This window comes from Oncorhynchus mykiss, chromosome 3 (genome assembly GCF_057628025.1).
Source record: "Oncorhynchus mykiss isolate SJ-2025 chromosome 3, ASM5762802v1, whole genome shotgun sequence".
NCBI classification, from domain to species: Eukaryota; Metazoa; Chordata; class Actinopteri; order Salmoniformes; family Salmonidae; genus Oncorhynchus; species Oncorhynchus mykiss.
The window spans coordinates 40,451,745-40,464,788 of NC_143024.1; the positions used below are offsets into that span (position 1 = coordinate 40,451,745).

The 13,044-nt window shown below is 41.7% G+C and overlaps 1 protein-coding gene across 1 annotated transcript in view; it reads left to right on the plus strand.

The window, feature by feature from the left end:
• Nucleotides 1–13,044, plus strand: part of LOC110517275 (nucleolar GTP-binding protein 2-like) — a 39,071-nt gene that overhangs the window by 12,730 nt on the left and 13,297 nt on the right. The window contains 4 exon segments of the mRNA XM_090229270.1: nt 1,628–1,812; nt 2,091–2,139; nt 2,141–2,158; nt 2,810–2,968. Coding sequence (XP_090085396.1) covers nt 1,628–1,812; nt 2,091–2,139; nt 2,141–2,158; nt 2,810–2,968 — 411 coding nt within the window.

Here is a 13,044-nt window from a genome sequence, read left to right on the forward strand (position 1 = left end):
ATGGTCAAATTTATCACAATATGACTTATTGTCCATTTTCGACCTAGCTATAAAAAATAAAAAAACGCCCAAAAGACTACAAACAATACTTCTGTCCAGTTCTTCATGTTCTCTCTGAACATTGTTGTTGAGTGAGTTTTTCTGTGTTCTTTTCCCTCTAAATAGCTCCATATGCGTGCAAGACCTTTCAAGACGCTCAAAGCTGTTGGAAATGAATGGCCTTTTCCTTTTTTTTTTCTTTTTTTACTCTCCCTCCTTTCCCCACTCCTCCTTCCTCTTGCCATTTTATGTCTTACGCCATTTAGGGAATTGAGCCCCATGCCAAAGGAATGTGAGCAAGTCCAGATACGTTGCATAAATAATTTTTAATTGGATGTCAATTCTGGTTCTCTGTCTTCTGATCTGTTCCTGATCTTCACCGTTTGTTGGCTGAGTATTCTCGCCAAGGTCTTTGTCAGGTCTCTTATTCTATTTTATGGTGATGTTTTCACCATAGTTTCTGTCTTCAGTCGGTAGCACGTATTTGGAGTTTTTTTTGTCATTTACTGTTAGATTTGAATTTAAAAAGCCAGGCTTAGCATTAGAACACTTCAAAACAAGACCAGAAGGGGTGGAAGAATGAAACTGGAGGTGATGGACACATCGTTTTAGAAAGAACAACCTCCAAAACATCCTGGCGGATGGTCAAGGTGAAGCTGAAATCTTAAACATCGTTGCTTTTGACGAGATCCATAAACTGTTTGTTTGTTTTCTCTCTCTCTCCGTGTTGCAATAGGACTAAGGCTACCTTTTACGGTTGTGTCGGAGGATAATTTAACTCCTAATCAGATCTGGCTCAGACGATGCAGTTTATTGACAGTTTCACTGCATACTTGAGGTGCTGTGTTTGTTCTCCGCCGTTGTTTATTGGTGGAACCCCTGGAACATGGCCACCAGCTCCGTCGCATAAAGCTTTGCAGTTTGCTCCAACTAATTACAACCTAACCTATACCTCACACGGAACACACATGGAATTCTACATCACTGTGCTTTCTCTCCACTACTGTTCCACCCAAGAGTTGTGTTCCAACTGTAACCCCCTCCAAGCCGTTGGGTTTTTATTCTGCTTGTTTCTTCGCACGAGGGAGAGAGAGCACTGTTGCTTTACCGGATGCATTTATTTTGCATTGCATTGCGGCATTACAAACCCACACTCTGTGATACAACGCAGGCGGCCGTAAATCTGTTGGGCGAGCACAGAACTGCTCTTCTCCAGCCCCCCTGGGTTGTGGTTTGTCTGTAAGGCAGCTGAACAACTTGCAGACATTTTGAGGACGCTAATGGTTATAGAGCTCAGACACCCATTTGAGGACCATAATAAGAGAGTACAGCACAGACATAATCGCATCTATCGTCCCACATTTCCACATCCATCTTTCACATCTATCGTCAAGTCTTCCCCCTGTCTGTCTTCCTAATGTGTCCCTCCTGCTGCTTCTCTCAGGAAGCAGCTGCGATAGAATGGCCTCTCAAATAGATTGCAAAAGCCCCTGTTTCTCCTCCTGTTATCTAACCAGTGCAGTCTGTCAAACAATTTTGTCTAAATTATCTCTCCCCGTCTCCTCCCCTTGGCCACCATCTTCTGCAGAACTCTAAGGTACACATCCTGGACACCGAGGGCTTTGAGACCACGTTCGGGCCCAAGGCGCAGCGTAAACGACCCAACCTGATGGTGGGAGACATGAAGGACCTGGCAGAACAGGCTGAGGTCTCGGTACAGACCTACAGCACTGAGAAGGACCGCGACTTGGTCACAGAGGACGATGGGGTCAGGTGAGTGCAGTAGCGCGTGTTAATTTTGTCACTGGCTACTGTCACTGATGTCACTTTGACTGACAATGCCTTCCAAACGTACTGGGCTTTTTCAGGTATACCAATAACTACTATGCGTTTTCTATTTACTACTACCCCAATTCCATGATTGATACTCCATTTTCTTTGTTTTGATAATATAGCCTAGCTTTAGACTGTATGTTGGACCACGTGCAGTTCCAGTCTGTGGTTATTGTTTGGGTGTGGCACCTGTTGCACTGTATGTTATCTACACACAGAGAGGAGGCTTGTGAAGAGATCTTCAAGAAGGGCCAGTCGAAGAGGCTTTTGGGGAGAACTCTACAAGGTACAGCATCTTTCTATCTGATCTAGGAATGTTTATTTTAGTTTATTTTAGTTTACCTTGATATTTCCTAATAGAAACTGCGTACGGTGCAGGTATCAGGGATGCAAACTTGCCACTATGTTTCTCATATCGAAATGAATTACAGAATGCATCCCTACGCTTCCTACAAATAGAATATCAAAGGTCAGAACGTGATGTCCGATATGTCATAGCAGAATGCGTCATCCAATAATATCACGTGTGACGGCTGTGAGCAGCTCTCCGCATCCCTAACAAGCCATTAGTCTACACAGCTGCTTTTCTCTCTCCTTTCTTTCTGTGCACCTCTATCAGTTTTAAAATGTTATTTAGTTGTGATGGCGAGCTGGGGTGTGCAGGCAGTGCTGGGGTGTGCAGGCAGTGATGGGGTTGGATACGTGAGCAAGCAGGCCAGTCTGACTAGGCTTTGCAGACATGCAGCCTCAGTCACTGCCATAGAGGAAAAATGGACCACAGTGACAGTCATGCTTACGCTTTTACTTCACTGAAAAAAATGTTTCTGAAATATACTGATTCGAGATGAGTTTAGCTCAGCTACGAACTCTCTCACTCCTGGTTATGCCCAAACCCTGACTCTGCCTTCCTCTCTCAATATCACTCCTTAACCCACAGGTGATAGACTCGTCAGATGTCATCATACAGGTGCTGGATGCCCGCGACCCCATGCGTACGCGCTCGCAGAGCATCGAGACCTACATGAGGAAGGAGAAGCCGTGGAAGCATCTGATCTTCGTGCTCAACAAGTGTGACCTTATCCCTACCTGGGTCACGGTAAGAGATCCCTTTACTCTATCCTGAGACAAATGCACGTGTAGGGGGGTAATAATTATCGTGTATGCGTATTACACTGACAAAAATAACAATGCAACACGTAAAGTGTTGGTCCCATGTTTCATTGAGCTGAAATAAAAGATTCCAGAAATGTTCCATATGCTCAACTATTGTGCACAAATGTGTTTACATTCCTGTTAGTGAGCATTTCTCCTTTGCCAAAATAATCCATCCACCTGACAGGTGTGGCATATCAAGATGCTGATTAAACGGCATGATCATTACACAGTGCACCTTGTGCTGGGGACAATAAAAAGCCAGTAAAGAACAAGAAGGCCTGCACACTTTTAAAGGCCAATCTTAAATGTGCGGTTTTGTCACAACACAATGCCATACATCTCAAATTTTGAGGGAGTGTGCAATTGGCATGCTGACTGCAGGAATGTCCACCAGAGCTGTTACCAGATAATTTCATGTTAATTTATCTACCATAACCGACTTCAGTGGGCAAATGCTCAGCTTCGATGGCCACTGGCATGCTGGAGAGGTGTGCTCTTCAGCGATGAGTCCCCGTTTCAACAGTACGAGGCGTGTATGGTGTCGTGTTTGGGCGAGCAGTTTGCTGATGTCAACATTGTGAACATGGTGGCGATGGGGTTGTGGTATGGGCAGGCATAAGCTACGGACAACTAGGTTTGCACATTTTGGGGAATATTCAGAGGTGGAAACTTTCTGTGGGAATTAACGGAAATATATGGGAATTAATATTAATACCATTTAAATGTAGATGTTTTTTGCATTGGATATATTTACCATATCATATTGGAGACATAATTGCAAATGATTAAATCCTTCCAATAGAAATAAAAAAAAATATTTAGAATACAAATTGAACTTTAATTAAATGAGTTGACTCTTAACATGGGATGATTTCACTGAACAACAAAATAAAGAATATTGAATGATCGCTCTGAGATAGCTGATGTTGGTAGGATTTTTAGGATTATGGGGGCAACGGGAAAAGAGCCTCAGATCCACAAAGTCCCTTCCACCAGGTGGCCGATGAGATATGTTGGGACGACTGCCATATTGCATCTCCATCCCAAAGCCCTTGCTTGGAAGTATACTTTGCCAGACTGCCAAGGACCTTGCCGTCATCCAGGCCGAGGTGGCGAGACACAGTAGTGATGACACTGTAGGCCTTGTTGATCACTGTACCAGACAGGATGCTCTTGCCAGGATGCTTGGGGTCCAACATGTACACTGCAACGTGTATGGGCTTCAGGCAGAAGTCTTCACGCTTTTTGATGCATTACTTTGCCTCCCTCAAGCCGTGCAGTGGCTACTGCTATAGGTTTCAGGCTGCTTACCACTCTCTTCCAAAATATATCATCCAGGAGGATCCTCTTGATGGGGCTGTCCATATCGGCAGACTGTGATATGGCCATTTCTTGGAGAGACCCCTCCAGGAGAATGTCAAACATGATGACAACACCACCCCAACAGGTGTTGCTGGGCAGCTTCAATGTGGTGCTCTTATTATTCTCACTTTGCTTGGTGAGGTAGATATTCTGCTATAACTTGATGACCCTTCACATACCTAACCATTTCCTTGGCTTTCTTGTAGAGTGTATCCATTGTTTTCAGTGCCACAATGTCCTTGAGGAGCAGATTCAATGCATGAGCAGCACAGCCAATGGGTGTGATGTGACTCCACTCCACTTTAGACCAAGTATCCTTCATGTTCGCAGCATTGTCTGTCACCAGTGCAAATACCTTCAGCTCATTTGCCTTCAGCTCATCTGCAATGTTGAGACTGGTGTGTCGGTTGTCCCTTGTCTGTGCTCTTGTAGCATACTGGTTGAGGGGTGGAGATTATGTAGTTTATTATTCCTTGCCCACGAACATTCGACCACCTATAAGAGATGATTGCAATACAGTCTGCTTTTGCTATGATTTGCTTGACCTTCACTTGAACTCTGTTGAACTCTGCATCCAGCAAATTAGTAGATAAAGCATGTCTGGTCGGAGGGGCGTATGTTGGGCAAAGAACATTTAGAAATCTCTTCCAATACACATTGCCTGTGAGCATCAGAGGTAAACCAGTCATCATTTTCACCTCAAATAGAAGTAGAGGGACTTTTTGTCAGAGGTTGCTTGTTGTGATCACTGAGGGAGCATTATGCACTTGGCCAGATTATTCTGCATTTTTGTTGCATTCTTCACATATGATTTGACACAGTATTTGCAAATGTACACAGCTCTTCCTGCTACGTTAGTTGCAGTGAAATGTCTCCACACATCAGATAGTGCCTGTGGCATTGTCCTGTAAAGATTAGAAAAAAATGAGTAAAAAAAACTCAAATACAATACCATGTACAGATAAATAGTTAAGCAGTCAGATTAAACAACTCCTTTTGTAAGATCAATGTTTTAAAATGAAAAGGAAACAGGTGAATTAACACTTCTCAGTTAGCAGGCTCAAAGCAAGCTAAAAACCCACATGGTAGAAAAAACTACTACTAACTACTATTTTTGTTCTATGGAGGGGTGATGCAAAACAGCTCCAGGCATTCCATGCTTTTCTTAACTCCTGTTTTGAACATTTGAGATTTACTATGCAAACTGATTTGACGTGTATCAGATTTCTTGATCTTCTGATCTTGTGTGAAAATAATGTTCTATACACGGATCTTTACAGGAAACCTACTGATCGTAGCAGTTTGAGGGCTGACAGTTGTCACCCACTTCCCTTGAAAAATAGTTTGCCCTACAGCCAATTCTGTTGAATCAAAAGAATTTGCAAAAAACAATCAGATTTCGACAGAAATATGCCTGAAACTAGAGGTTGACCGATTATGATTTTTCAATACTGATTATTGGAGGACCAAAAAAGCCGATACCGATTAATCGGACAATTATGTTTTTACTCTTTTGAAATAATGACAATAACAATAATACTGAATGAACACTTATTTTAACTTAATATAATACATCAAAATCTATTTAGCCTCAAATAAATAATGAAACATGTTCAATTTGGTTTAAATAATGCAAAAACAAAGTGTTGGAGGAGAAAGTAAAAGTGCAATATGTGCTATGTAAGAACATGTAAGATGTATGTATGTATGTAAGAACAAGAACATGAGAACATATGAAAGCTGGTGGTTCCTTTTTAACATGAGTCTTCAATATTCCCAGGTAAGAAGTTGAAGGTTGTAGTTATTATAGGAATTATAGGTCTATTTCCCTCGACACCATTTGAATTTCATCAACCTTTGACTATTAGATGTTCTTATAGGCACTTTAGTATTGCCAGTGAAACAGAATAGCTTCCGTCCCTCTCCTCGCTCCTCCCTGGGCTCGAACCAGCAACACAACGACAACAGCCACCATCGAAGCAGCGTTACCCATGCAGAGCAAGGGGAACAACTACTAGAAGGCGCAGAGCGAGTGTCGTTTGAAACGCTATTAGTGCGCGCTAACTAGCTAGCCATTTCACTTCGGTTACACCAGCCTCATCTCGGGAGTTGATAGGCTTGATGTCATAAACAGCACAATCCTTGACGCACACCGAAGAGCTGCTGGCAAAACGCACGAAAGTGCTGTTTGAATGAATGTTTACGCGCCTGCTTCTGCCTACCACCGCTCAGTCAGATACTTAGATGCTTGTATGCTCAGTCAGATTATATGCAACGCAGGACACGCTAGATAATATCTAGTAATATCATCAACCATGTGAAGTTAACTAGTGATTATGATTGTTTTTTATAAGATAAGTTTAATGCTAGCTAGCAACTTACCTTGGCTTACTGCATTCGCGTAACAGGCTGTCTCCTTGTGGAGTGCAACGAGAGAGAGGCAGGTCGTTATTACGTTGGACAGGTTAACTGTAAGGTTGCAAGATTGGATCCCCCGAGCTGACTAGGTGAAAATCTGTTGTTCTGCCACTGAAAGAGGCAGTTAACCCACCGTTCCTAGGCCACCGTTCCCACCGTTCCTAAAATAAGAATGTGTTCTTAACTGACTTGCCTAGTTACATAAAGGTATAAAAAAAGCGCCCAGAAATACCGATTTCCGATTGTTATGAAAGCTTGAAATCGGCCCTAATTAATCGGCCATTCCGATTAATCGGTCGACCTCTAGCTGAGACGCAAAGAAAGTTCAAGGAGAGGGGGTACAAAAATGATCAGATTAATATTGCCATTGAGAAAATTCAAAACAAAACATGACCTTTTTCAAGGTCCGTCCCTCAAAAAGAAGCATTCTTGCGTTCTAACTACTCGCCATTCAAAGCGCTCTGAACAAATTAAGGGAATCGTTCACAAACATTGGCACATTCTAGAATCCGATGATAGTCTCGGTAATGTGTTTTCGGACCTTCCCTTGGTCGTATTCTCGCCGGGCAGAAACCAATTGTTACACTCTGATTTACCACCCCAAGATATTCCTGAACAACGTCCATTTGCGCCCCTACTGGATGGAAATTACAAGTGTAATGGCTGTGCTCAATGCAATGGCACTTATAAATGTAGATCCTTCAAACACCCACAAACAGGGAAATCGATCCCAATCAAAGGTGTTATTACGTGCTCCACTAAGGCAGTTATTTATCTTATAACTTGTCCTTGTGGTAAAAATTGTGGGTTAAACAAAACGTGAATTAAAAGGACGTATCTCAGAGCATCGTAGCACCATTAGGTGTAAAAACTTTACTTACCCAGTTGCGGCCCACTTTTTGGAGGCAGGCCACTCGATATCGTCTCTTTTATATTGGCATCAAACATGTCACCCTCCCTAGGAGAGGGGGTGACCTTGATAATTTATTGTTAAAACGAGAGGCTGCCTGGATCTTTAACTTAAAGACCCTTGCTCCCTTCGGTCTCAACGTAGACTTTGATCTGAAGCCGTTATTGTGACTTTGCCATTGTAATTGTTTTATAAGCTTGTGTATTCGAAAATGAATCTATGATTGTATGCTCTCCATTTGTTTTTTTGTATGCTGTTCTTTGTATGCCATTTTAATATTTGAGAATTAACCAATGATATTAGGCCACTCTTGGCCATGATTACAGACACCTGTGTCTTTTGACACTATATAAACGAGTCATCCCGCAGTGTTTATGACTATACCCTGATGAAGACAGCTTGGCTGTCGAAACGTTGGTAATTACATTTTTGCATCTGAGCTCCTAGAGTGTGCGGCTCTCCTTTATTTTCAAGTTCTACTCTGCTAGCCAGCACCTCGCCTAAATACGTGTGCGTTTCTTTTTCTTCTAGAAAAAACTAACTAGCAGAAATTGTAAACAAGTTAGAAATTAAACACACCTTGCTGTATGTAGGTTACTATTTACTACTTAGCACCCAGTATTGTAATTAAAACTTACCAGAAAGCATATCGTCCTTGGCTCAGACAGTGTAGTAGTGTGGGCTCAATAGCATCTCATTAGTGTGCAAGATCTTGAGAATCAGCTGTATATGTGATGGAAGAGTGCACTGCACCTATGATGGAAGAATTCACTATGCATGCAGAGGGTTGCAATTCCATTGAATTGGGGATAGTTTAACCAAAATATACCACAAGACCTATAATTTTATTTATTTCACCTTTATTTAACCAGGTAGGCTAGTTGAGAACAAGTTCTCATTTGCAACTGCAACCTGGCCAAGATAAAGCATAGCAGTGTGAACAGACAACACAGAGTTACACAATTGCCTTGTGTATCCCACAAAAAAATGTTCACTGTTATAAGATAACTTTTTTGTTGTTGATGAATTTAAGCAAAATTCCCCAACTTAACTTCCCATGGAAAAAATTCCAGACATTTCCCGGAAAGTTTTTGACCCTTTCCAACCCTACGAACAACGAACACAATTGCATTTTATTGATGGCAATTTGAATGCGCAGAGATACCTTGGCAAGATATTGAGGTCCATTGTCGTGAAATTCATCCGCCGCCATCAAATCGTGTTTCAGCATGATAATGCATGGCCTCATGTCGCAAAGATCTGTACACAATTCTTGGAAGCTGAAAATGTTCCAGTTCTTCCATGGCCTGCATACTCACCAGACATGTCACCCATTGAGTATGCTCTGGATTGACATTTACGACAGCGTCTTCCAATTCCCGCCAATATCCAACAACTTCTCACAGCCATTGAAGAGGAGTGGGACAACATTCCACAGGCCACAATCAATAGCCTGATCAACTCTATGATAAGGAGATGTCGCGCTGCATGAGGCAAATGGTGGTTTTCTGATCTACACCCCTACCTTTTTTTAAGGTATATGTGACCAACAGATGCATATCTGTATTCCCGAGTCATGGGAAATCAATAGACTAGGTCCTAATGAAGTTATTTCAATTGGCTGATTTCCTTTTAGGAACTGTAACTCAGTAAAGTCTGAAATTGTTTCATTTATATTTTTGTTTTGTGTACCTCCCGTGCATCTCATAGCAAGACGACGCAATTAGCCTATTCAAATATGGCTCTTACTCCAAAAGATAAATGGCTATATGCAAGAGACTACAGTTGAGTTACAGTAAAAGGCAATCAAGAAATGTCTGAGAATGGAATTCTAAATAGAAGTGTATTTAATTACTTTGTAAAATGAGGCATAAAGCTTCAGTTACAAGCATTAGTCCAAGTATATAGATCTTAACTTTCAAGACAAAGCATGAACAAAGATGCCCATTAGGCCAGAGATCTAAAGCCTAGGAAATGAGAATTGATCATACAACCTTCCTCCATGGACTGGATACAGGATAAGAGAGAGAACAGACCTTGATTTCATTGATACCATCTGAGGTGTAACCTTTTCAACCTAAAAACAACTACCATTGACCAATCAAACAATACCAGGTTAATAGTAACCCATGTCTTTGCCATCTCCCTCTAAGGACCGTGGCTTTAAGGCAAACTGCTCCATCTCCTTAAAGTTAGATGGATTCTGCTGGTGTACAGCAATCTTTAAGTCATACCACAAATGCTCAATTGGATTGAGGTCTGAGCTTTGACTAGGCCATTCCAAGACATTTAAATGTTTCCCCTTAAACCACTTGAGTGTTGCTTTAGCAGTATGCTTAGGGTCATTGTCCTGCTGGAAGGTGAACCTCCGTCCCAGTCGCAAATCTCTGGAAGACTGAAACAGGTTTCCCTCAAGAATTTCCTTGTATTTAGTGTCATCCATCATTCCTTCAATTCTGACCAGTTTCCCAGTCCCTGCTGATGCAAAAACATCCCCACAGCATGATCCTGCCACCACCATGCTTCACCGTGGGAATGGTATTCTCGGGGGGATGAGAGGAGTTGGGTTTGCGCCAGACAGTGTTTTCCTTGATGGCCAAAAAGCTCAATTTTAGTCTCATCTGACCAGAGTACCTTCTTTCATATGTTTGGGGAGTCTCCTGCATGCCTTTTGGCAAACACCAAACGTGTTTGCTTATTTTTTTCTTTAAGCAATGGCTTTTTTCTGGCCACTCTTTCTTAAAGCCCAGCTCTGTGGAGTGTACGGCTTAAACTGGTCCTATGGACAGATACTTCAATCTCCGCTGTGGAGCTTTGCAGCTCCTTCAGGGTTGTCCTTTGTCTTTGTTGCCCCTCTGATTAATGCCCTCCTTGCCTGGTCTGTGAGTTTTGGTGGGCGGCCCTCTCTTGGCAAGTATGTTGTGGTGCCATATTCTTTCAATTGTTTTAATAATGCATTTAATGGTGCTCCGTGGGATGTTCAAAGTTTTGGATATTTTTTTATAACTCGACCCTGATCTGTACTTCTCCACAACTTTGTCCCTGACCTGTTTGGAGAGCTCCTTGGTCTTCATGGTGCCGCTTGTTAGTGGTGTTGCAGACTCTGGGGCCTTTCAGAACAGGTGTGTGTTAATATACTGAGATCATGTGACACTTAGATTGCACACAGGTGGGCTTTATTTAACTAATTATGTGACTTCTGAGGATAATTGGTTACACCAGATCTTATTTAGGAGCTTCATAGCAAAGGGGGTGAATGCATATGCACGTACCACTTTTCATATTTTTTTTTTTTTTTTTAACCGGTAATAATACTTTTTGCTTCACCAGTTTGGCCTATTTTGTGTATGTCCATTACATGAAATCAAAAAAAGCCAAGGGGGTTGAATACTTTTGCAAGGCACTGTATGTTTTAGGCTAGTCTAATCAGCAATAATGGCACACAAGCAAAAAGCGGTGTCAGAAATCTTTAAAGGGGTGGCAGGTAGCCTAGTGGTTAGAGCGTTGGACTAGTAACCGAAAGGTTGCAAGATCGAATCCCCGAGCTGACAAGGTAAAAATCGGTTGTTCTGCCCCTGAACAAGGCAGTTAACCCACTGTTTCTAGGCCGTCATTGAAAATAAGAATTTGTTCTTAACTGACTTGCCTAGTTAAATAAAGGTTTTTTTAAAAATCAAGTATTTGTCACATTGTTCAGTGATAGCAGTAATGTGTCTGATCATAATACATTAAGAAATGTATTTTCTATTTTGGTAAAATAGTGCTATTCTATAATTTATGTATTCAAATAGCTAAAGGTTTCTTAACTGAACATAGAAGAAGTGTCAAACTTATGGCTGAACAAAGATTGACATTTCAGAGTAATGAAGTTCTATCTGCAGTTGCAGACGGTAAATAATCTTCTAATGTCGCAGAATTTTGATACTCTGTACTTTAGGTACCTTTTTATGGTGAGGACCTTTTTAATGGTTTTTAAAAAATCTTATTCACTACAAAACGGTTCTGATATCTAGTATGTGAAATCTGATGCTCAATATCTCAGAACTATGCTTAGTTCAGAAATAACTTTTTTATAGTCCTACAGACACATGATTTTGTGACCATCTATTGAGGCTACCAGACAGCCCTTTTCATTATTTTGATTATGTAATAATTAATTTAGCAACAAATTCCTAATGCAAGGTTTGTAACTCTTATCAATTCCAAGCAATTTTGACATACCGTAATACCAGCTATGCTAGTAATTGTTGCTTGATGCTCCGCCCCCACCCGACCTGTGTTGATTGACAGCTTGCTGGTCCAATCAGAGGGCCGAGTGTGCGTTTCACTAGCCAATCAGTTTTATTTCAAGTGCGATGCTGCATGGTGAGTAGTGACAACCTGCCCAGATCATTTCTAAGTCGAGTCCAGAGTCTTAGGGCTCCCAAGTCTCAAGTTTTAGTTTCTATCAAGTCGCGTCTCAAGTCATCATTGTGATTTGGGTCCGTCTCGAGTCCAAGTCATGTGACTCGAGTCCACACCTCTGGCCAAGCCGACACATGTACCCCGTTCACACTATATTGCCGACCCAAACTGTACTGCGCTGTCTGTTTCTTTTCACATTGTCTTTTTCAACACGGTTGCAGCAACTATGGCGGATGGAAAATAAACCAGCTCAGTTTGGTTTGGCTCAGTAGTGTTTGATCAAAAGACTAATATATGATCAAGACTGGCAATGCCTTCCATGTCAATTGTTTTCTGGAGTGAGTTGATGTTCTCAGGAGTTTTATGGAAGTAGTTATCCACAACTTTTATTTTTTCTTTCCAATCCCGTATCATGCTTGCTCTACTTTGACGAAGGATAGCTTGTGGCCTCATATAACGTGTGTGTGGATTCGGGGGTCACCAAAGCAGGAAGGATGGTGTCCGCGCCAACTGTTTTCATGATGTGCTTCAGGATTTTGCTGTCGTGCCAGTGGAATACACTAGAGATGCACTGTTCAGCACACATTATGAAGGAATGTCAGCCTTACATTGAAATGACACATGGTTTGTGCCTTGTATTAAATGGGTTATTCTCCAGTGCTAATCTTGTGTAACCGCACCTCATTCCCGCTCAAAAGTATATTGTTTACTCCATCAGCATCGGAGAAGATGCTGCCCGACCCCTAGAGTAAATTATACATTTCTAGACATAAATTGTTCAATGGCCAACTGAATTGTGCATACTTGCAGGATATTTGATGTTTGATATTCGCCTGCTTTGTAGACTACTATCGACATACTTTCCTTTCATACTGACACACGTGCTGTGCAAACTAACATTTCACATAGAGTAAATGTATGTC